Source organism: Bos mutus, chromosome 2 (genome assembly GCF_027580195.1).
Source record: "Bos mutus isolate GX-2022 chromosome 2, NWIPB_WYAK_1.1, whole genome shotgun sequence".
In the NCBI taxonomy this organism is placed as follows: domain Eukaryota; kingdom Metazoa; phylum Chordata; class Mammalia; order Artiodactyla; family Bovidae; genus Bos; species Bos mutus.
Genome location: NC_091618.1, coordinates 116,762,699 through 116,787,806, shown reverse-complemented (window position 1 = coordinate 116,787,806; position 25,108 = coordinate 116,762,699). Strand labels below are relative to the sequence as shown.

Genomic DNA, 25,108 nt, shown 5'->3' with positions numbered 1-25,108 from the left:
TCCAGGCCAGAACACTGGAGTGGGTTGCCATTTCCTTCTCCAGTGCATGAAAGTGAAAAGTGAAAGTGAAGTCACTCAGTTGTGTCCGACTCTTAGCAACCTCATGGACTGCAGCCTACCAGGCTCCTCCGTCCATGGGATTTTCCAAGCAAGAGTACTGGAGTGGGGTGCCATTGCCTTCTCCAGGCTTTTCTATCTCAGTGTTTTGTAGAGCCTTCAAAAGGCTAATGTGGGTGGTGAATCTTCAAGGATCACAGGAAGCATTTCTCAAACCCACTTGGCCAGAGCACCCCCTTTACATGCAGCACCTCCTAAGCCTAGCATTTTGTGGGGTGCACACTGGGAAGCAGTGTGTCAGGATCCTTTAAAGAGCCTCTCATTAGGAAGTGCCAAAAATGTGAGACCTTGGGAAATGATTCTTAAAGAGCCAAAATGGTGACGTCTTTTTTTCCTTTCTCATTATAAAAATGAAAAATCATAAAACTAGATTAAACAAAAGTTTTGAAAATAGGAATGGCATCCTATTTTCACAAATTGAGAAGGTTCCCTTCTTTTCTTTTCCATATCCACACATCTCTACATGCATTTCCACATGCTTGTGTAGCCACACTTAAAATGTGCTGATACTAATAAACACACATTGCATGTCATCTCACTTAATCCTCACAATAACTCTGAGTCACCAAATAGGACCTTCAAGTTAGAGATTAGGAAATTGAGGTTCAGAGGGTTTAAGTGACTTTCCAAAGTTGCACAGAAAGGAAGTGACTGAGCTATGGTTTAAACACAGTTATTTCTGACTCCATAGCTGATGTGTTAAGGCCCTGAAATGATGAAATGGTTACTTTTTAACCTCTACAAAAGTATTTGTCCTGAATTTACTACCAGGGAGTTTATATTATCTTGGATGATCATACAGCTCAGTTCTATGTTGAATGATAAAAGAACATTCTGGAACTGTTCCCACCTTTTATGTGTCCTTGCCTCCCTTCTCTGACTTTTTCAGTAAGAGTCACAGGGCTTCACAGCAGGTAATCCCAAATGCGGGACCACACTGATTTCTGTTTTATGGCTTGATAATCTCTTCTGTTGTAAATACATTTGGAAATGATTGTGGCTTTTTGTCAAAGCCTCAACATTTTTTAAAAAGTGGTTTATTTTGATAGCATTTTAGCCTCATGATTTCAAATATTAAATTACTTGGTTGAGGTGGTCATATTTTCCCATAAATGTGTTTATATCACCACATAGACTGAGAATTTTCATTTGATTTCATGCAGAAGGAGAACGGAATTCTTCGAACTTGTCAGTAAAGGAGAATATGATTGGAACATCAAAAACCATCGTGATATATTTCGGTAAGAAAAAGCTCTTGTTTGTGTGTTTATTCAGTATTTGAAGATTTACCGATGCCTTTTTGACAATGCTAAGAGTGCACAAGTGATGTTTAAAGGACCAAATCTTAGCTTACATTCAAAACATTCAGAAACTAGTTGAATAATTAGAGAAAAGATAGAGAATATGTCTTTTCATCTTCTGATTTATTTTCTATTGCCTCCTCTCCATACATTTGCCTTCAAAATTAGAAGATGTTTGAACTGGTCATGTTTCAGCAGGCATGCAAAGTGCATTGGAGATGGGATTTTGGGACCTTGGAAAACAGTTTCACAAAACAAAGGAAAATGGAGAGTTAAGTTTGGGTTGTTTTGTTTTTAGAGACAGCAGGCATTTTAGATGGAAAACCAATCAAAAGATTTTTGTGTTTGGAATAAGGAATCTGTTCTAGACTTTTCATGGGACTTCTTCTCAGTAGTTTAGGAAAGACAGCAGCAAACTCTCGTTTTTCCTCGGCGCGTTTTAACCACTTTTCCCCACTGCAGCCACTCCAGCTGGGTAGGCACTGTTCCTTTTTCCCTCTGCCCTGTCCTTCCACCGTCCTCACCTCACCCATCCACAGACAGTGCCTTAGTCCTGTTCCACAGCTGTTTAGTATTCCTGGGAAAGCTTGTGAGGCCAGGATTCTGGGTTCAGTGCATCTGCCCCACAGCTGGGCAACCACTGAAAACACCCCAGGTATCCTAGCCCAGCCCCCAGCCTCTATCCTAGTCTCAGAACACAGAGCCTGCCTGCCCCTTGCCTCCACAGCTGACCCTCTGCTCACTGTCTCACCAAAGGGCCCTCTACCTGCCCTCCTCTGCATTCATACTTCGCTCTGTTATCATTTCAGGTGACATTCCTGTTGTCCTTCCAGAGGTGGTATCGGGGGCCTCCTCTTGTCAACACCTCCATCTCAGCTTCCTGTTCTAGGTTCCTATTCCGGCCCTCCTCCCCGACTCCCCACCCCTGACCTCTGACCTTGCTGTGACAATTTTACTCCTTTTGGCATTTTCAAAATCTGGCTTTTAGTTTTTTCCCCAGCATAACCTTTCTAGGCTAAAAAACATGCTTCCATCTCCCTCAGTTAAAAAAAAGTCATCCCTAAAGTCTGCCTTCTTCTTAAGGTCCAATCATAGGTTTCTCCTCTCCTTCAATCCCACAGCTCAGCCACACTCCTCTAACTTCGTACAAGGCAGTTTCTTTCTTTTTAGATCACTCAAGTCCACAAGTAATGATAGGAATACATTTTTCTGTAACAGATCAGAACATGATGGATAAAGCCCCAGTTCCTGGGGTATTACTCCCAGTTCCCATGCTGTGCACAGCTTTGCTCTGTTTTTAATTCCTTGTTCATTTTCAGACTATTGTCAGAGCATTTCCATACACGTGTACCCATGGGAAACATGCTATTTAGTGTCCATCTGTTTGTTTAACATACTTTATATATTTACATATCAATCTGAGCTAGCTTGTTCCCTCAACTGTATGCCTTGGAATTCTTTCCATGTCCATACCAGCATCATCTTTGATTGCTGCATAGCATTCCAAAGTGTATCTAGTATCTACAGTAAATTCCTCAACTGAGGAATTTAGTTGCTGAAATGTGATTTCTGCACTTTTTGAAAGTCACCAGGCACCTCCCAGGGATCATATCCTACGAGCTTTGTTCTCTCCAGCTTCCTAGATCTCTTCACAGTCTGAATTGTGTTGGCCTTGCCTTTCTTAAAACTCTTTCCTGCCTTGGCTTCTGCAAAGCCCATGCTCTTCTGAATATTCTGCTATCTTCTGACTCTTTTTTCCTCCTATTTGTCTTTCTCTAACCCTTCCTTCTCCCTGTGTGTGTGTGTTAGTCACTCAGTATGTCTGACTCTTTGTGACCCTGTGGACTGTAGCCCTCCAGGCTTCTCTGTCCATGGGATTTCCCAGGCAAGAGTACTGGAGTGGGTTGCCATTTCCTTCTCCAGGGGATCTTCCTGATCTCCTGCATTGCAGGCAGATTCTTTACTGTTTGAACCACAGGGAAGCCCTCCTCCTCCTTACTACCCCCTAAATGTAATCTCCCCTCAAGGAATTCTTCTCTTGTTCCTCAGCATCCTCACAAATTGTCCTACCAGAACCGCTGGGGTCTGGCCTCTCTCCGGAGCACAGCTCCTAAAATGCCAGCGCTTATTGTGTGTTTCCACATGAGTGTTTTCCCACAGAGGTTTTCAAACTTTTCTGCAGGGAACCCTATAGGTAAGAAAACTCTTATTTGGAGGCAGAGTACATAAAGCAGAGATGAAGTCTGCAGGAACTCTCCTTTCCCTGCAGCTCTGCACCCCCCACCCCATTTCACAGCTGGACTCTGACCATGTGCATGTGAAGGAGGGGGTGGTCTGGGAAACACCATCCCAGAGAATTTTAAAATAGTAATAAAACCAACTAAAAGTTAGCCTGCTTTTTATCATCACCATGTGCCTGCAATCTAAACAATGTCAACGATGAGACGTGCATCCCAGAGAAAATTCTTTTGTTGGTATAAATTCTAAACAACTGCTGAGGTTACTGTTGAGGATCAAAATAATTGCTCTGAAAGCTTCAAATTAACACAGTATTACTCATCCTTTCATTGTGTATGGATTGTACACATGTAATTTAATTCCCAAAACACCCAGTGTTCCCGTCAGCCCTAACACAGGTGGGCTCGGGATGCACTTTCAAGAGTAAGTTCCTTACGGTGCAGAACCTTTTGGCCTCACTCCACATGCAATGCTCCAACCTTTGGGGATGTCACCTTTCTGCTTTTAAGCAGTATATTCAGAATAAACAATGGTAGCGCGGTGGTGGTAAAGCTAAACAGAACTCGAGTTACCTCCATACTGTCATCTTATGTTGGCCTTTTGGGATCTGTATTTGTGCATAAAATTTAAAGCAATGAGAGACTGTCAACTGCAAGGTGTCATCTTTTTGTTTGGTAAGCATAAAATGCAGTTCATACATGTGATCTTTTACTAAAATCTTTTAAATTAAAACGTATTCCTCTTTTAAAAAAATTACTATATAGTAATTTTTTAATTTACTGTATTTACAATGTTGCTGCGATTTACAATGTTGTGTTAGTTTCAGGTATAACAGCAAAGTGAATCAGTTATATATATATATATATACATATACACACACACATATACATATATGCACTCTTTTTTAGATTCGTTTCTCATATATATCATGACAGAGTATTGAGTCGATTACCTATGCTATACAGTAGGTCCGTATTAGTTATCTATTTTATATATAGTACTGTGTATATGTCAATCCCAGTCTCCCAGTTTATCCCCCCAAATATTTCTTTTTAGTTGCAAATGCTTTTAAAACTAGAGAACAAATCAAGAAAGTTATGATTATCTCAAGATAATTATTGAAGTAATTTTGGCAACTAGAGGAGAATCATGGTAGCAGTGAGCCACTGGGAGTCTCAGACGCTCTAGGGTCACATGGCCTCTTCTGACCCCATGGCAGACATTCCTGACCTTCATTCCTGCAGTTGCACTAAGCAGATTGCACCACTAACTGTAAATCAGACCAGACTTATGCAGACATCAAGACACCAACAGTTGCTGCAAGCTCCCTCCCTCCTCTCTTATTCCAGAGATGGCCTTTTAAGTACAGAGACTGACTAAAAAATAAGATAAAACTGCCCATTCACCTCCTTCAATTCTTCCCTTGTAAGTGCTCACGCTTATCCTTGCCTTTCCATCCCCACCTTTCTTGGTTTTATGCCCTTTTTAATTACACTTTCCTACCAGTCACCCTGCTTCCACTCTCTCCTTTAAACTATTCCCACATCTATTAATACCTCTTAATTAATAAGAGGTATTAAAGTCCTCTCCTTGAAGCTTTGGCCAAGTGCCTCCTTAACTGAGCCCCCAACCTTAATTGACTCCCTACACCAATTGGATAAAGGTTTTCGACATCTGCCATCCTCCTCCCCAGCCTTTATTCTGTCTCCTTTCTCCATACAGACTTCCTGGCTCCACTGTATTCACTGAAAGTAGAGATGTTCTGTCAGACTTTTCGGATCCCAGCCCTAGTTTTGATACCCCCTAGTGATGTAACTGAGTGATGTGATCTGAGTGATGTAACCTCAGGCAAGGTACCTAACCACCTCCCCCCACTCCTCCCCATCCAGGAAGGCAAAACATTCTCTGCTTTGTAAAATGGAGATAATAATGGTATCTCTACCTCATATAGAGATGATATAAATCACTCTTTAATGCCTGTTCAATGCATGTGTGCTAAGTCGCTCAGTTGTGTCCAACTCTTTGCAACCTTATGGACTGAAGCCCACCAGGCTCCTTTGTCCATGGGATCCTCCAGGCAAGAATACTGGAGTGGTTGCCATGCCCTCCTCCAGGGGGTCTTCCTGACCCAGAGATTAAACCTGGGTCTCCTGCAGCTCCTGCACTGCAGATGGAGTCTTTACCACTGAACCACTGGGGAAGCCCCATTCAATAACTGGTAGCTATTAGAATTCTCATCATCAGAGCACCTTGCTGACACTCAAAAAATTTGTTGATTGACTGATTAATGTTGACATGAATTTGAGAAGTAAGCTTCAAATTATTGAGTAGATGAGACTTAAGTAATGATCAACTATGGTACAAGTAGGCAAGCTCACAGAGATTTTATTTCCTGTCTGGGAGAGAGAATACAAAGTCCAACACATTACCTACAGTTTTGTCCCTTTCTGGTCCCAGCAGAGGGTCCTAAAATGGTCCTAAAATGAAAAGCACTGGAGTAGAACAAGAGGGGTGCGGCAGCTTTGTGATAAGCACGGAATCCTGAATCCTTTCCTTCCTTTGGGAAAGTTACTTAATCCCTCCACACTTCCACTGACCTCTCTGGAAACTAGAAATAATAGCACTCTGTGATGGGGAGTCATTTACTTAGTGGTTAGTTAGTAGGTAGTTGGTACAGTGTTTAGTGGAGAGGCAGGCACATGGTGAGGACTGCGGAAGCACTTGTCACAGAAGACCAAAGATGAAGAATAGGCTGATGTGTCTCTCTGCACAGGTCTTAGCTTGGGAGTGTTTGGAGTTAGATGCTGCCTGACTCCGAGAGCGCTGCTCCTAACTGGTGCTGCCTGAGTACGCTTTGAAAGACCTATTGTTATCTGCCGGTCTGCCTTGCTCCCTGGAGTAGTTTCCTGGGGAAGTGACACAAACCTCTCACCACCGTCCAGGCATGCTCTGCCATCTGGGAAGCAGACGTGTTTCTAAGGCGTTCAAACCCAGCAGGGTATGAAATGTTAACACCTGACGTCAGGACAGCCCTCTGACCTTTAACAACCCACCCCTTTCTTCCAAAAGGAGTGAGCCAAGATGTGGTTCCCCAGCTCAGATCCTTCACTACTTCTCATCACATGCAGCTAGCTTTAATACAAAGAGAGATTTGGGACAAAGAGTGTGCCTGATTTTTCCCCTTCCCACCACACCCAGTTAGGAGCATCAGAGCTGCTGATGTCTGTCATAGCCTCCCTCTCTAGAATGCTCCAGGTGATGGTGTCTGTTTGCTTCTTTCTCCTTTTAACCCTTGTCTTGGTTTTCGCAGACCCTTGTCTGCCGATTCTTTATTCTTCCTTAAAGGCAGTCTGTTTAGGGCTGAATTGTACACTGTTTTTCATGGTTTGCATGATTGCTTATGTTAATATTCTCACGTACATTTTAAGTTTTGAAACTGGGGTTCCCTGTGTTTTTTATACCCAGGGTTCAGTGTGGATTCTAGATAAACCAATAGAAATCTGCCCCTCAAAGATCTGATCCAGATCTTGCCTGTATTTTCTTATATGCTCAAATTAATAAAAGCTGTGGCTGAATATGTTTCTTCTTCGTAACGCTTGTAAAACAGGGCTGTAGCCAGGTAGTAAACTGGAGTGAAACCGTGTGTCTCTCCCTCGTAAATATTAGCTCTGTGGAGCCGATAAAAATGCCGGAGCCCCTAACAGGGCAGGCTATTTGCCTTTTGCTGTGGGTTTTCTTCCGTCCCCATCCATCAGTGATACTTTGGTAAATAGGTTCACCAGCTATGGTAGTATTATATACTGATTCCCTTGCTGAGTGTTAAAAATAAAAAGCATTGTCCATTACAAATTATTTTCAGAACTTGCTTGGTTTAGGTAGGGAGAAAGCAGGGCTTGGCTTTCCTTGATCTACCGCAGACAAAACAAAAGGGCCGCTGAGAGGGAGTGTGAGCTTTGTCCTCCGAAGCAGTGTGGTTGCACGATGGAGATTTAAACATGGGACTATAAACAGTGCTTCCCTTGTGGAGGTAAAGAAGATGTGAGCTGGCCTCGGTCCCATTTTATTTATTTATGTATCTGGGATGGGTTTGTTTAGGAATGCAACAAAAGATTATTCAGGCTGTTTTGTTTGGTTCTGTTTTTCAGATCAATGTTAATGACAGCCTGTGACCTTGGAGCCGTGACCAAACCGTGGGAGATCTCGAGACAGGCGAGTGGTGATTAATGGCAGGACTCAACCAAGGGGGGACTGGGGGGGACAGTATTCCCAGAGCCCTGTCTGCCAGGCACTGAAACCCGAGTCAATTTGCATCAGTATTAACGCGGTGTAAAAAATAGCAGGAGGCTGAGGGGCGACATAGTTTATTGCCCAGCCTTTCTTTATCATGCTTCCACTGAGAACTAATATTTCTGACTCTGTAAGATTTTTTTCTTTTAACACACTAAATCCAAATAACACTTTGGCCATTTCTTAAGGCAGGAGTTTCAAACGTAGTGTTTTTGAATAAGTAACCATATTTTAGTACAAGGTCCAATTTTTCACATCTGGTAAAAAAAAAAAAACAAAAAAACAAAAACAAGGAGGTAAAAAGGAAATTTGATTTTTTTTTAAAGCCTATTTAGAAATCAGAGGGCTCTTTGGCCAAAATATGAGGTATCTAATTTAATTTGTACCAAAAATTTAATGCATTTACTGGTTTCACTGATCAAAAGTGTTAGTTCTAGAGCAAGAATAGTTTTTAATCTCATAACTACCCAGCTTAAGATTTGATTAATTTAATAGCTCTTTCTGTTTTATGAGGCACCTCCTGGGTGGGCTGTGGGGTCTAAAGCAGTAACTTGTTAAGACTTGACATTTGAGAGAAAATAAGATACATTCACATAACAATAAAAACTAATATTTATTGACTGAATAACTGTTAAATGTCTGCTTTGTAAGTGTTATATCATTAAATCCTCTGAGGTGGGTATTGTTACTGTAGGGGCTGAATAACAGCAACCTAAAGCCATCGGGTCCTAATCCCTGGAACCTGTAAGTGTTACCTTAGAAGGAAAAAGGGTCTTTGCAGATGTGATTACGTTAAGGACCATCACTAGCATCATCTGGATTATTCAAGAAGGCCCTCAATTCAGTCACAAGTGTCCTTAGAAGAGAGAGGACGGGGATGGCACATTCATAAGAGGAGAAGGCAAGGCAAAGACAAGGCAGAGACTGGAGAGATGTGGCCCCAGGAAGCAGGGTGCTGGCAGCCACAGACACTGGAAGAGGCAAAGGACATATCCTCTCCTCGAGACTCTGGGGGACCCTGGCCCTGCCAACACCTTAATTTCTGCCCAGTGAACTGATATTGAACTCCTGCCCTCCAGAACTATGAGAGACGTCATTTCTGTTGCTTTAAACCACCGTGTCTGCAGTAGTTTCTGGCAGCCCTAGGAAACTAATACAGTGATTATTCCTATTTCACCAATGGGAGAAATGAGGCTTAGAAAGGATACATAGTCTGAGGTCATACAAGTGTAAGTTGCATAGCTAGGAATTCAAGTCCTAGCAGATTAAGTTCCAAAGTCTTTCCTTCTTAACAGTGTTTTATGCTTTTCTTACCTAGAAGGCACCCGTTAGCCTTTTTAAATGAGGCAAGTGTGTTGGCAGAATGGGCTGTGTTACCACTAAGCTCAAGATCTCAGTGGCTAAAACCAACAAATCACCTGGAGGCACGTGCCCCGGGGGTTGGCTGGCGCCTCTGTCCTCACGCTGGACTGGGGCTGAAGGAGCAGCCACTGTCTGGATCATTCCAGCAGAGGCCTGGGTGGGTTTTTCCCTGGAATTTAAAATGTCATTCCCCCAGCAATTCATTGGCCAGAACTTGTCACAAGACCCCGTCCTGACAGGAAATGCAATCCTTCCCAGTCCCCAGAAAGTAGAAAGCCAGGAAGAGTTGGTGGAAACATAACTCCCACAGTTTGCCCTTCTAATCACCAAAAATGTGGTTCACTCTCCTTCCTGCGAGCAAAATATACTCATCCTCCCCTCCAAGGGAGATGACCCAAACACCTATCCGTCAAGGGATTAAGCTCAAAGTCCAGGATCTCTGGGTGATACGTGCGCACCCCTACAGCATGTCTGGATGTAAACTAGGGGCCCACACACACCCAAAATGCAGCACATAGCACACACCCATGCCACAAAACACTCAAATGACACTCCCAACTCCATGGGGCGTCCTCTGTGAGGGCCCTGATTCTCAGGGGGATGCTCCCCAATTTGATATTTTCTATGGTTTTTAGATCCATCCTGGGAAATCATTCCTTTTCCACAGTCCTCCTTGGTGAGATTCAAAGGTCAAACTCTCTCAGCCTGCTGCTGCTGCTGCTGCTAAGTCGCTTCAGTCATGTCTGACTCTGTGTGACCCCATGGATGGCAGCCCACCAGGCTCCCCCGTCCCTGGGATTCTCCAGGCAACAACACTGGAGTGGGTTGCCATTTCCTTCTCCAATGCATGAAAGTGAAAAGTGAAAGGGAAGTTGCTCAGTCGTGTCCGACTCTATTGACCCCATGGACTGCAGCGTACCAGGCTCCTCCGTCCATGGGATTTTCCAGGCAAGAGTACTGGAGTGAGGTGCCATTGCCTTCTCCGTCTCTCAGCCTACTTCCCCTCTAAAGGAGGTCAAGTGCCCAAGGTTTAAGTTTTAGATAGTCACAGGCTTGTGAGGGGGATTTAGCACCAAAAGCCTCTTAAACATTTAGTCACCTTCTCAGGTCTTTGATCCCAGTCATCTCCATTTGCTAATAATCATTCCCACAGTTAGATACTATACAAACTTCTTAGATCTCCTTTATTTCTTTGCTTCCTTACATTCAGGAACAAGGAAATATAGCACAGGTACATCTTTATTTCTCTCTTGACAGTTAATCCGTAGTATTTGGTGCCCAGTATTTGGCACCAGTGAGAAAACCATGTAGTCAAAAATTATTTCTCTGGGCCATTTTGTCTAATTGAAAGGATGTTGTGTGTGTCCCCTAATTCATTCAGAGTTTTTAACTGAGTGTCACTGGCCACACCTTCTATTTCATTCTTGTTGTGAGGCTAAGTCAGTCTCGAGATCTTTGTCATTCAAAATGTATCTCAACTTTTACTTTCACAGTTTGGGGTTAAAAAGCAGCTTCATATTCTATCCCTATAGGACCCAGAATTTATGATTTTCTCTGTTCCCTTTCATTTCTGATTATACACCTGCCAACCCTTTTCTGAGCTCACTTCTTATAATACCGAGCAAAACAGTCAATAGCAGCCATCACATGCTATTAACTTTCTTTTTAATCTAAACTTTATTTTTAATTCTTTTCTAATCTCTTCCCCTAAGGCTGTAAGTTCTAGATACAGTATTTGCTTTATTTCCATGAGAACTATACAAACTATTTTGCCACCATGTAAGATGGATCATCATCCCTACAGCTTCTAACAACCATTTCCTCACTTTTTTATACCTGACTCTCAAGCCACATATTTTAGGGTTTTTTCCTTTCTTTCTTTTCCTTCCTTCCTTTCTGTTGAATAGCAGTACCTCACTTCCATACCAATTTTTGTGTTAGTCAAGGCTAAGCTAGGCTTGACTGCAGTAACAAATATATTCTCAAATTCAGTTGCTGAACACAAATGAAAGTTTCTATCTTGCTCACATCACGGCTTGGTGCAGGTGGTGCTGTTTTCCTACAGACTCTCCTCCAATAAATAGACTCTCTTCCAACTGAGTCTTGGTTTTCACTTTAGCGTGACATGATTGAAGTGGTTCAGACAGTTAAGAATCCACCAACAATGCCAATAAACATCTGTCTCGTCAAAGCTATGGTTTTTCCAGTAGTCATGTATGGATGTGAGAGTTGAACTATAAAGAAAGCTGAGTGCTAAAGAATTGATGCTTTTGAACTGTGGTGTTGGAGAAGACTCTTGAGAGTCCCTTGGACTGCAAGGAGATCCAACCAGTCCATCCTAAAGGAAATCAGTCCTGAATATTCATTGGAAGGACTGATGCTGAAGCTGAAACTCCAATACTTTGGCCACCTGATGCGAAGAGCTGATTCATTAGAAAAGACCCTGATGCTGGGAGGATTGGGGGCAGGAGGAGAAGGGGACGACAGAGGATAAGATGGTTGGATGGCATCACCAACTTGATGGATATGAGTTTGAGAAAGCTCCAGGAGTTGGTGATGGACAGGGAAGCCTGGCGTAATGCAGTCCATGGGGTCGCAAAGAGTCGGACATAACCGAACAAATGAACTGAACTGAACTGACAATGCTGGAGACTGGATTCAATCCCCGGGTCAGGAAGAGCCCCTGGAGAACAGAATGGCCACCTACTCCTGTATTCTTGCCTGGAGAATCCCATGAACAGAGGAACCTGGTGGGCTACAGTCCATGGGGTCGCAAAGAGTCAGAAACGACTGAGCAACTAAGCATGCGCACATGCTTGAAGTTAAAAAGCAGGTTATGGCGGAGAATCTGTTGGTCACGTAGCTTATTTCTTCATCTGTGCCCACCTTTCCCTCCCTCATGTGGGATGGCCTCCCTTAAAATAAAGTTTGGGAATATACTGCAGAGAAGAGGTAGGTGACTTTTCCAGGTACTGTGGGGAGTGGCCTCTATGATAGGGGTGGAAGGTGGTGGAGAGTAGGAAAAAGTTAGGAGGACCGAGGATAATAGAGAAGATTAGAAAGGGGATGGATTAGGGATGCTGTGCCAGGGCCATCAGGACCCCAGTGAAATGCATGTCACAGATGAAAGGAGCAGCAGCCCAGCTGGGAGTCAGAAAGTGACAAAGTACTTGAAAGGAAAAAAGTTACTGCATTGAGATTGTAGAATGAAGAGGCCCAGTGGCCACTTGTAGGTGGTCTTCTTGGTCACTGATATAAATATTATTTTATTTTCAAGATTTGAACGTCTGCTCACTGATGCAGAAACTCATGAGGTCAGGGAAATAAAACATAAAACCCTGTTTTTCCAAATGTTTCCATCAGACATCTAAAAAAAAAATCACAACTCTAAAGATCTCACTTTTGTCTCCAAATTGAATGAGTTAAATATTTTCAAAAACTTACTCACTTCTAGTAGGATGTTAGGAAACAGTTGGACATAAACAACAGAAACTTCTTTTAAAAATAGAAATATATTTCCAATTTCCTGGATGCTGATTTTTTTTTAATTCCCTTTGAAAATGTTTTTTCACTGGAGTCTCTTTCACTTTGCCTTCCTTGCACACAGGACTCTAAGCATGTGGGTTTCCCCAGTCATCCCCCAAGGCCTGATTAGCATCTCAATTTCCTTCTTTAATAAAAAATTCAATCAGGAGCCACTTAATAGGCCTGCTTGGGTTTTTAAGTACAAATGAAACAGTGGTACAAGTTGAGCTGTGAAAGAAGCTCAGGAGAGATAGCCAAGACCACTTTAGAAAGCTCAATACAAGGATTTGGTTTTAATTTCTTTGCTTTCTAGGGACTACTGACCTCCTCAGGACTCCACCTCGGGGTGACCTGCTATACACACGTACATTCTTTAGTGCAAAAGATCCACCTCAGAGGAGTCCGAGGGAGAGTTCTGGAAACTGATTAGCGAGGCCAGGTCCTTAGAGGGCCATTTCTTCTCTAAAGGAAGGCTAGAGAGCAACAGGAGAGGCTTAGAGTGCTAATGTGAAAGGCAGTGGCAGAGACTGGAGAGAAGTGAACCAGAATCCTAGGAAGATTCAGTCAGTTCCACCTAGTTTTATGCTATTGAATTTTTTAAATGTTTGAAATCTGCGCTGGCCATTTCATTTGTTAATAAATGACTTTATACTTGCCACTCTCAGATGTGTGTGTATGTTACATATTCTTTTTGTTTTATCAATGGCTACCATTTATGGTTGATAAAATCTCTTGAGAGATATATTTGGGTAAATGATCTTGATTCTCTGCACTTGACCAAAATTAAGCCACTCTAACCTTTGCCAGACCTAAGAACCTCATCTTTATAAGAGCCTGGAATTAGCCTGGAAATCAGATCTTCTTGCCATCAAGTTGTCTGGAATTTGTTTTCTGTTTTTTCAACATTTTGTAAATCCAGCTAGTTCATCTCAGAGATTTCCCAGATGTTCACCACGGTGTTATTGAAAATATCCAGTCAGCCCTTATCTGTTATATCAGTTTTCTTCCCATAAACCTATTGATAGAAGCACAGGACTTGGGTGGGGGGGGGAATCTCTATAAGCCTGACCATGATCAGTAGCTTCTGATCATCCATGCTAATAGATGAAAAGTAGAAAAATATATGTTCTTACTTTGGAAATATCTGTGTGGTTTACAGTAGAACAGCCATTCCATTGTGCTTGTTAACAACTAGAACCCACCATAAATAAACAGTTATTTACTATGTGGATGGAGACAGCCTAAAACCAAATCACATTCTTCAAGTCATATCATAACATACTATAGGACTTTCCTGGTGGCACAGTGGATAAGAATCTCCCTGCCAATGCAGGGGACATGGGTTGGATCCCTGGTCCGGGAAGATTCTACATACTGCTGAGCAACTAAGCCTGTGCAACCACTGAAGACCTTTCACCTAGAGCCTGTGCTCCACAGCGAGAGAAGCCACTGCAGCTAGAAGTCCACACACTGCAATGAAGAGGAGCCCCTGCTCACCACACCTAGCAGCCCACAAGCAGCAACCATGACCCAGTGCAGCCAAAAATAAATAAATAATTATTTTCAAAAAAAATACCAAAAAGTCTGGTATGAACAATGAATCTGGCATTAGTCCTGCCCCTTGACTGATTGCTACAGTAGGAAGCAAAGGGTGGGCCCTGGGGTTAACCCTTCCAGAGTGCACACAAATACTGGTAGGGGGATGCGGTTAAAAAGTTTCTATGATGGCAGAGTGTAGCCAGGCTAAAATATGTGTGCAACAGAGTGAAAAAATCTGCACAGAAACAACCAAACGTTGGCTGAATTATTATTACAAATACAGTATGATAATCTGTTATAACGTCAATTATTATTAGGTTATTATTTGCTTCATTTTTCTGGATAAGAACATTCCCTCCCTTGAAGGTTACATATCCATGCCTCATCTGAATATGTAAGCTCTACTCTCAGAGATTGTCTATTGGCATGTGTCTAAGGATTGCAACTGTACTTCAACTCTATTTCAATAAATAAAAATACAATGCACAAGATCTGATTAAAAGGAAATCAGGTTCATTGATTAAATTCTGTCATACTTTCAAACACAAAAGGTTAATGAACTTCCTCATACGCTTTTCAAATGATAGTCTGTCTTGAAGGCAACTGCCATAGACATAAGCCAGAAATAACTTCTACGTCTCATGATGAATTACATATGCCCATTAATTAAAATGTTTTTGTGTTTCAGGTGGCTGAACTTGTAACCAGCGAGTTCTTTGAACAAGGCGATCGGGAGAGAGCAGAACTGAAACTCACCCCTTCAGTAAGATCGTCCTTTTCTTATGATGTATTTACCCTTTTGAATGACATTTCAAAGTAACTTCAGATTGCACCTTGAAAGGCTGAGAATGAATTTAAGGAAGCACTCTTGAAAGTTTCAAACTTCAATTAAACTTAGTGCTAAACACTGTTATTCCCAGGTTTCTGGTTAAGAGGGCTGATGACTTAACAAGCATTTCCCATGTTCCCACACTGGGAGAAGTAGGCGCAAGGGAGGATTGCAGAGCAGTACTTGAATAACTCAAAGCCCAGGGCTGGTGCTTCATATGCAGTCAGTGGCTATGTTGAAACAGAAATACAGGCGGGGGGAACTAAAGGCAAGCTGTCCAGCCTTGAGGGGCTAGAACAGGCAGGTGCAGTAAATAATGGATAATCTGGATTTTACTTTCCAATTTTGAACGTTTCCAAATTCTGAAAGCAAATCCTTTCAAGTCTCTGTTTCTTTTTTTGCAAAATGAAAAGTTGCACCTGAGAAGCTAGGTTCTGCTGATTGAAATGCTGTTTTTATTGGATTCCACCATTCAGTTACTATTTGAGAATGCTTACCCTAGGCTAAGGATGATTCTGTTTTTACCCATCAGAAAACAAAGATATAAATGCCCCAGTCGCCAGCCACAGGAGGGGGCAGTCTCTTTATTCTTAATGAAAGAGTAGCTCAAAACATATCACCCAATGATCCAAGAATGGTCCAGAGTATTCTAAAGTCTGCCAGAGCACAGAAGATTCAATGCAGCTCAAGGAATGTGTCAGTTATCAAGAGTGTCTGTTTATGAAGATTCAGATCAACTAGGTTTTGAATATTTGTAAGATCTTCAAGTTTTAAAACATTTTCCTTTACTGACATTTAAAAACAAGGAAAAGCAGCAGAAGAGCTCCTAGCTTGAAGAGTTTCATCTGTTTGAAGTCAGAACTCAGACTTACTAATTTTGACTATTCTTTATTTGTTGTTGACCCATAATAGATCAGGAGACTACATAAGTTAACACACCCATCAATTATTTTAATTTCCAAAGCAATATCTGTTTATACTGTTTTCAAAACATTCCTTTGTTCTTTTTTGGTGGTGTCATCAAATTTGGTTCTAAAATAAAGATGCTAAATTGGGATACATAGTTAATGTGTAAAATGTAGTACAACCCAAATTTCTGCCAGCTATTAGTATATCCATTTTCAAGTAAAAGCTTGTCTCCTCTTTTAAAAAACTGTTTCCAAGGCCTCCTCTGAAGGCCTTACACTGCAGCAATACCACAGGTCATTTAATTAAATGGAAAAAATATGAGTTAATTGCCAGCATTGACAGGCTGGCAGGTGTAGTGGTGCAGCACTAAGGAACTTTTGTAGAGTCAGGTAAGGGCTTTTCTGGAGACATAAATGAAATTACTTTTGTGGTGGAAACATAGCTGTACGTGCTATGTCTCCCCATAGGGGCCTACTTAATACGACTGAAGACCATCTCCTCGGGAGGGGCCTGGCTGCCGTAACAGGAGTATTCCACATTAGTGCTTTTCCAGAAATGTCTAGAAATGTGCACACCCAGATCTGACACCTTCTGTATCCATTATTCCTTGATATTTAGGGATAAAATTGTCCAAGAGCCCTTTCAGGTGTCATAGTCCTAAAGGTCAACAGAGTAACTTCATCCAAATTAATACTGGAAGCAATGAGTCGGTTAACAGAACGTGCTTGACCACCTTCAAGTATTAAGCATTAGGCTGAACGCAGTGCATCGAGACATGAGGCAGCACCATCTTCCCCGCCCTCAAGAAGCTTGTCAACTGGCAGGAAATATGGACATTACATACATTTTCACTTGGAATCAATTACAAGATGCAAAATTTTGTAAGGGGAAACATAGGACAAAGTGGTATCTCACACTTCCACTCATCAAACATTTGTTGAGAAGTGATTAGTCCAGAAATGACCCCTTACAGATATGGCCCACTGATTTTGGGCAAGGGTGCCAAGATAATGCAATCAAGAAAAAATAATCTATATATCAAATGGTGCTGGGACAATGGAATATCACATGCAGATGAAAATGGACCTTCTCTTTCACCAGACCCTAAAATAAACTCAAAATGCAGCATAGACCTAAATGTTAGAGCTAAAACTATAAACTCTTAGAAAAAAAACAAGATATAAATCTTCTGGATTGGATTCAGCAATGATATTTTAGATATGATACCAAAAGCATAAGAAACAAAAGATAAAATAGAGAAATTGGACTTCATCAAAATAAAAAACTTTGTGTATCAAAGGACACTATCAAAAGAGTGAAAAGACAACCCACAGAATGGGAAAGAATGTTTATAAAGCATTATTTGATACGGGCCTAATGTCTAACCAGTGAAGTTTCTCAGTCATGTCTGACTCTTTGCGATCTCATGGACTGTAGCCTACCAGGCTCCTCCATCCATGGAATTTTCCAGGCAAGAGTACTGGAATGGGTTGCCATTTCCTTTTCCAGGGGATCTTCCCGACCCAGGGATCGAACCCAGGTCTCCCACATTGCAGGCAGACACTTTACCATCTGAGCCACCAGGGAAGCCTGCCTAATGTCTAGGATATATACAAAATATTGCAATATATATAAGCTATTATATAAATGTATAAAATGTTTTATAAAATATATAATATATAAAAACTATTGCAACTCAACAACAGAAAGACAACACATTTTTTTAATGGGTAAAGGATATGAATAAACATTTCTCTAAAGAATATATATAAGTGGCCAATAAGCACATGAATAAAAATCATTAGTCATCAGGGAAATACAAATCGAAACTGCAGTGAGATACCACTTCACACCCACTAAGATGACTATAATCAAAAAGACAGACAGTAACAAGAGTTGGCAAGAATGTGGAGAAATTGGAAGTTTGTACATTGCTGGTGGGAGTTTAAATGATGCAGCTGCTTTGGAAACAGTTTGGCAGTTCCTCAAAACATTAAACACCAGGGTTACCATGTGGCAAGCAGTTCTACCTCTAATTATAACCCCAAGAGAAACAAAAGCATCCATCCACACAATAAAACTTGAATGTAGTAGCATTATACATAATAAAAGGTTGAAACAACCCAAATGTCCATCTACTGATAAATGGATAAATAAAATATGGTATATCTATATGAGGAAATATCATTTGGCAATAAAAATGAAGTGGTGATGGGGGCTTACACAGTAAACCTTGAAAACATTATGCTAAGTTAAAAAAGCCCATCACAAAAGACCACATATCATATGATTCCATGAACATAAAATGTGAACAGACATTTGTCTGCAGAACAGACAAATCTATAAAGGCAGAAAGTGATTTTGTAAACTGCCTAAGTATTAGGGGATTTGGGGAAGAATGAAGAGAGATTGCTAATTGGTATGTGATTTTTTTTCCCCCTTGGAGCGATAAAAATGTTCTAAAATTGACTGTTGTAATGGTTGCACAGCTAATTGTGAATATTTTTAAAGTGAATTTTAAAAAAAAGTATATCCTATGCACCATAAAGAGTCATTAAACAAAAAAGAAAATTTCAGATAACATTGAGAACTATAGACAGGGTAAAACAGAATAATGTTTTTTAAATGGTTTTAAAACATTTAAATGTTTTTAAATCTTGGACATACTGAACCAAGATCCATGTAGTTCACAGAAACCAGCCCTTCCTCCAGCACGTTTCGCAGTGTTCTTGGAGTGCCTAGTCCTCCTTCTTGATATTTACATTCCACATGGCAGTCAAGGATGAGTGGGCCAGTGGGAGGCAGTGACCTTCTCCCTAATTTGGAAATACTTTCCTCAGCAACACCCTTATATCTTCTTGTGAGCCTCAGCAGTAAATGATTTGGGCCCCACCCAGTCTCACCTTTGTTCCTAAGTCTAAAGGATGCAGGACTTTTCAACATATATGGACCAAGGACATGTCACGAGTCTGCCCTCATGACCTATGTGAATACCAACATGATGTGGATGCCACATTTTATTTAGAAGAAAGACAAACCTACTGTAAGACAGTAAGGCGGAGCGGGGTTGCTTCTTAGACCCTGGCCTTACTCTTTAAGAATAAAGGAATTAGCCTTTACCTATCCCTGAGCTGGTCATGTCCGTGACACATTTGTTATAGCACCTGGAATCTGCAGCATACTTAATAATGTTATGACTCCTGCTTAATGCTTTACAGTAAAAGCCATTGTGTGGGTGTCATCTAAGTTAAAGACAATCTCATTTGTATCTGGGCAAAACATTTCATGTGTATGTATTTAAAATTTATTGATAAGTTGAATCTATACCTGAAAATATACCCTCTGGCAATAAAGTTTATATACATAAGTGAAAGTGAAGTCGCTCAGTTGTGTCTGACTCTTAGCGACCCCATGGACTACAGCCCACCAGGCCCTCCGTCCATGGGATCTTCCAGGCAAGAGTACTGGAGTGGGGTGCCATTGTCTTCTCCCTTAACAGCGGCTAGGCATATTATATTTACTTGGAGCTGGTATACTTGGTGACAGCCTTAGCGCCCTCGGACCCGGCGTGCTTGGCCAGCTCCCCAGGTAGCAGCAAGCGCACGGCGGTCTGGATCTCCCTGGATGTGATAGTCGAGCGCTTGTTGTAATGCTCGATGCCTCGCAAAAGAACAAAGGGAGGGACATTCCCACTGGAGTACACTGGGCAGAGTTTGTCCAAGGAATCCAATTTAGCCGTCCAGTGACAACTGAGTGTCTCTCCTTTTGTGTCTGCCCAACAGAAATATGTCACTTCTTTTTCTCAAAAATTTTCTAACATTAAAATATCATAAAGTTTAAAGGTTGGAAATGAGGAGAGAATGGGTACTTCCCCCCATTATCCATCCCTACCAGTTTTCTCCGACCATGGGATTTTCCAGGCAAGAATACTGGAGTGGGTTGCCATTTCCTTCTCCAATTATCCATCTAGTGATAGATAAAAATTTAGGAATTTTTTAATGACAGGACCGTATTGAAAAACACACAAAATTGTCCCCACTCTGAAAAATTAACACAAATAGTTCCTATTTAAAATGACATTGCTTTTAAGGATCTTTTCCAATCTATCCCATACTCTCTCACTATAAAAATAAAAGCCTGCCCTATTTTGTGGCAATAAAACATTCCCCCTTCCTTTGACTTGTACCCAGTTCTCAGTGACCTGATGACTTGATTTAGTGGCAGTTACCTATATCTGAAGACAGATTTTGGCCCCAAGGAGTTGCATGCTATAAAGTCCAAATAAATCCGCTTACAAATCTCATAAAAGAGGTGAAAATACCTTATTTCTCATCACAGATAAAGGAAAAGAAAGTACGTGTAAAGGTTGATTGTGATTTGTGAAGTGTTCAGTTGGTAAAAATCGGATCATTGTGGCAAATGTTTGACAAAGCACCTGTAAAGTCTCTGGTGTAATAAAGCAAGGCTTTCCTCCCCTATTCCAGGCTATTTTTGATCGGAACCGGAAGGATGAGCTGCCTCGGTTGCAACTGGAGTGGATTGATAGCATCTGTATGCCTTTGTATCAGGTAATCATGATCCAAGAGGGTCTGTGTGTCTTCACCGGGCCAGGAAGGAAAAGTGTATGTACCACGTTTTCAGAAGCATTGGTTTTAGGACACCCTCCCAGGGTATGTGTGTTGCCAGGAATGGTGGTTGCAGCTTATCTTTTCTCGGATTTCTGGTCAGTCCACTGAGAAGAGTGGGTACTCGGAACCCAAAGACCCGAGTTCTCCTTGGGCCTCAGCTCCCTCATCTATAAACCAGGTATCGTAATATTATCTCTCAGTATTTCTCAAATTGTGCCCCTAAGGAACAGAAATGTCCATCCATAGCTTAGTGAATATCTTATTAGAAAGAGGTCTCAGGCCCAATAATTGGGGCTTCCCTGTGGCTCAGACAGTAAAGAATCTGCCTGCAACACAGGAGACGTGGGTTCGATCCCTGGATCAGGAAGATCCCCTGGAGAAGGGACTGGCAACCCACTCCAGTATTCTTGCCTGGAGAATCCCATGGACAGAGGAGTCTGGCAGGCTACAGTCCATGGGGTCACAAAAAGTCAGACATAACTATCACTTTCACTTTCTTTTCCTGCATATTAAAATACTGAAGGCTTGGAAAAGGACTTCAGGAAAGAAACACGTTTAACCTTGATTAATTCTGAGTTTCTTAAACATTTGACCATGGACATCTCTTTCAGTTTTTTTACCATTTTTCTTTTACTTTTATTAATATCATGTGAGACTTGAGAGTTCCATGAAACATAGTTTTCTGCTTTGACCCTCTGGCCTGGGCCACAGGGTTTTGTAAAGCCTCTTCCATCTTAAATATCTGCCTCTGTCTGAGATGCGTGACAAACGGCAGCCACTGAACCCTGAGTGAGATGGTTTCCAACTCTGCTGTGTGGGCTTGAGACCCTGCTTCTGGCAAGGAGACAGTGTCACCAGCTCCGGATGTTCACACTCCACTCTCTGAGTAGGAGTAAAGCTGACATCAGTTAACACTCACACTTTAGTGCACACTGGCTTTTAATCCTACTTCTATGCATTTGCTTTCATGTGAAAAACCTGGTAAGTTCTTTACCCCCTACCTACCTCAATCAGCTTGAGCTGCTTTTTTGACTTCAGAGTGAGAAACGCATGCAGGGAAAGCAAAACGGCTTCATTTCTCACTCTAACTCCATTAAAAACACAGTATTGTTTTTTAAGGACTTCACAACCATTAAGTTTCAGGCTTATCTACCACTTCATTTCCAGCACTTTTAGGAACTGCTGAGCCCTGTCACATTATCCTAAAAAATAAAACAATATAGAATACTGTCTTGAAGATGGAAATGTAATTTTTAATGACTATAAACAACAAAAGTAATTTTTTTTGTTTTATATTATCCATTAAGTACATGATAGCATAAAATCAGAGAAGTAAAGCTTTAAAAGAATCTAAAATGAATTATTTTAATGATACATGGGACATAATGCTCTTTTATTTAAAAATGAAAGATTGGGTGAAATATCAAGAATAAGGTCTACATTATTATAAGAAGATCTTCACCTCTCTTTTCTCCCATCCACTTCTGCCATCCTCACTCCTCTGGTATCTCTGAATAAGCTGGGTTTCCAGATGTAAGGCCTATAGCTGTTGGGTTAGGTATATCTTGCTTTGCGAAATTGACCTTGACTACCCATGTTGAATTATTTTTTAATTTTACTCACTTTCCTGTGCATTCTTAGGCAATAAATGAGATGAATTTCTTGCAATTAATAAATTCCTTTTACTGTGGGTAAAGCTTAGGTTGTTTTTGTATGGCTGATAAGTTTTTGGTGTTAGTCTGCAAAGCTACTTTGGAATGAAAGTAGCTTTCAACTCTACACAACCCTTCCTACAGGATTAGTTACCGTAAATGCTGGAAAGGACTCTTGTGTGTTTTTCCATGTTAATTTAAATGTTTCATTGCTGGTTCACAATCACCCGGGCTTATTTTTATACTTCCCATTAAATACTTTAAAATCTTCCGGTTAAAAAGTAAGTTATTTTGAATTTAAAATGAAAACAGCAGTTTCCAGAATTTAGGGGGTAATATTACCCCATCATATTATCTATCATTCCTGATTTTTCACATGTTTTACTTTACTACCTAGCTGTGATACTAGATACACTTGCTAATTTTATTCACAGGAAACTGACATATAGAAAGTTCAAGCGACGCTCCCACCAAATCAGATTGTGTCCCACTCATCTGTGGCCTTGGTTTCGCCGTAGTGGCCTTTCTGCTGCCTCATCTCACCTCTGTTGGATGTTCACCCATGATCTTTTCTTACTAAACCAAATGGGGAAAGTCATAGCATCTAAAGAGGAATGTGGAACAAGCTGTTTATAAAAGTTCATGTTCATACCTGCTGCTGTATCTTCTCAGTGAACAAAGCATGAAAGTCATGCTCTTTTTTCATCTTATTTTTTTAAAACCTCATGGATTTCATATAAATTCTTTACAATATTTATAAATTATATATATAGAATTTGCATATATATTAATTTCTAGACAATTAATATATGTTTATATAGTCATATGAATACATATTTATATGAATATATAAATTGATCTAATTTTGAAATCAACATTCAAAAAGCCCTCAAACTGAAACCTTGTAGAGTGACTTTAATTACCCTCCTTGAGAATCCCTTTTTTGTCCCATCTTGAGCACCTGGATGTTTTTCATTATTTAACTAGATAATCTCGCATTAACTGTTGATGCTCCGCAATGGAAATGGAATCAGTCAGTGGAGAGGACTCACCATGAGTATGAAGACACAAAATCTTGAGGAAATGACTCACCAAGCATGGAAGATCCCTAATGTGAGGCTAGTAAAATGTCAAAATGTCTACAGGAATTCAGGTTGTTGCTGGAAGGTCAGTCTGGGTTTTTTAGTGGGGAAGAAAATCCCATGGACGAAGGAGCCTGGTAGGCTGCAGTCCATGGGGTCGCTAAGAGTCGGACACGACTGAGCGACTTCACTTTCACTTTTCACTTTCATGCATTGGAGAAGGAAATGGCAACCCACTCCAGTGTTCTTGCCTGGAGAACCCCAGGGACGGGCGAGCCTGGTGGGCTGCCATCTATGGGGTCACACAGAGTCGGACACAACTGATGTGGCTTAGCAGCAGCAGCAGCAGCAGCAGCAGCAGCACTAATAAAGAGTCTGAGAGGATAAAGGCAAACGGGAAAGCATGAAGCTGACAGGAACCCCAAACTGTGAGAGATGACATCATCTTCCTCATTATGGAACATAAGAATGCAGTGTGGCTTTGCTGAGTTAGTCTGGGCAGAGGGCAAAATGATATGGAAGAGTAGCTCTGAGACCTTTTGATGGCCAGAGCCCTGACCCCAAGGTAGAGCAGGTTTGAGTGGCAAGAAACCTCACATAGAGCCTGAAGCAAACAGATACGTACATCATGATCAGAAACCTTCTTGCAGTCAGAGCAATTTAGAAAGATGAGGGCCATGAAGAGAGAAGCCAATCAAACGCACTGTCGGGCTGAGGCTGCTGGATGCAGCCCCAGACAGGAAGGGGCTTGTGGAGGTGAAGATGGAGATGCAGCCCGGCAATAGATACAGATATGGTTCTAGGGCAGCTTTTTTACTTCATTGACTTCTACTGGGTAAAATCAGCTTAAGAGGGTTGTGCTTGGTCAAAATAGATGAAGCACTTTCCACTTCCACTCCAGTTTGCTGAGTTTTGTCTCTTCTCCAAACAAAGAGTAAATTATTAATACTCTGTGGTACCCGAAGGGCTATTTATTTGTGTGCCTAGGTGGGAACCCACAAAAGTACACTGGTAGATTTTGAATGTCCATTGCATCTAAAGTGGAAACTCTTACCTCTGAGACAACTTCAATTCCCAACTTGTGCTTATGCTGAAGGAAAACAATGAAACCCCCCAACCCCTCAAAATCTGTTCAACAGGAACTTTCCAGAGTAATCTAGTGATTGACTGAAAGTGACTGAAAGAAAATATATAAACATACCTCATAAAGTAATGGGTCGGGAAGGAACATGCAGAGAATAGTCCCAGACCCATGGATGGTTCTACAGTAGGGAGATGTGATGTGCTTAAATACACATTTATATGTGCACATAAAATTCTCTAGAACTTGCTCATCGTTTTAATCTTATGTTTCCAAACTTTTCCTTAAAAAAAAAAAGAAAAGAAAACGGTCGCAGAAGTCATGATTTATCTGTGACAGCATTTTAATCAGGAAGCATATAGGAAGCCAGGAGTGGGCAGGGAACCATCAAAGCGTGTTCCCCAAGAGAAGACTAAAGCCCTGGTTAGTTAGCTGTCCTAGCAGGGTATCTCGGAGGAACACATTGACATCTGATTCCCTCGCTTTCCGCTGTCTTTGCACCCTGCTGGGGATCCATTAGCCTGCTGCTCAACTTCTTTAGAGAAAGAAAAAACAAAA

General features: G+C 41.3%; 1 protein-coding gene across 1 annotated transcript in view; it reads left to right on the top strand.

Moving 5' to 3' along the window:
* PDE11A (phosphodiesterase 11A) overlaps positions 1-25,108 on the top strand; it is a 430,189-nt gene that overhangs the window by 371,328 nt on the left and 33,753 nt on the right. The window contains exons 16-19 of the mRNA XM_005900797.2: positions 1,281-1,358; positions 7,802-7,865; positions 15,058-15,132; positions 20,592-20,675. Of these exons, the coding sequence (XP_005900859.1) occupies positions 1,281-1,358; positions 7,802-7,865; positions 15,058-15,132; positions 20,592-20,675 (301 nt within the window). The remainder of the gene's footprint in view (positions 1-1,280; positions 1,359-7,801; positions 7,866-15,057; positions 15,133-20,591; positions 20,676-25,108) is intronic.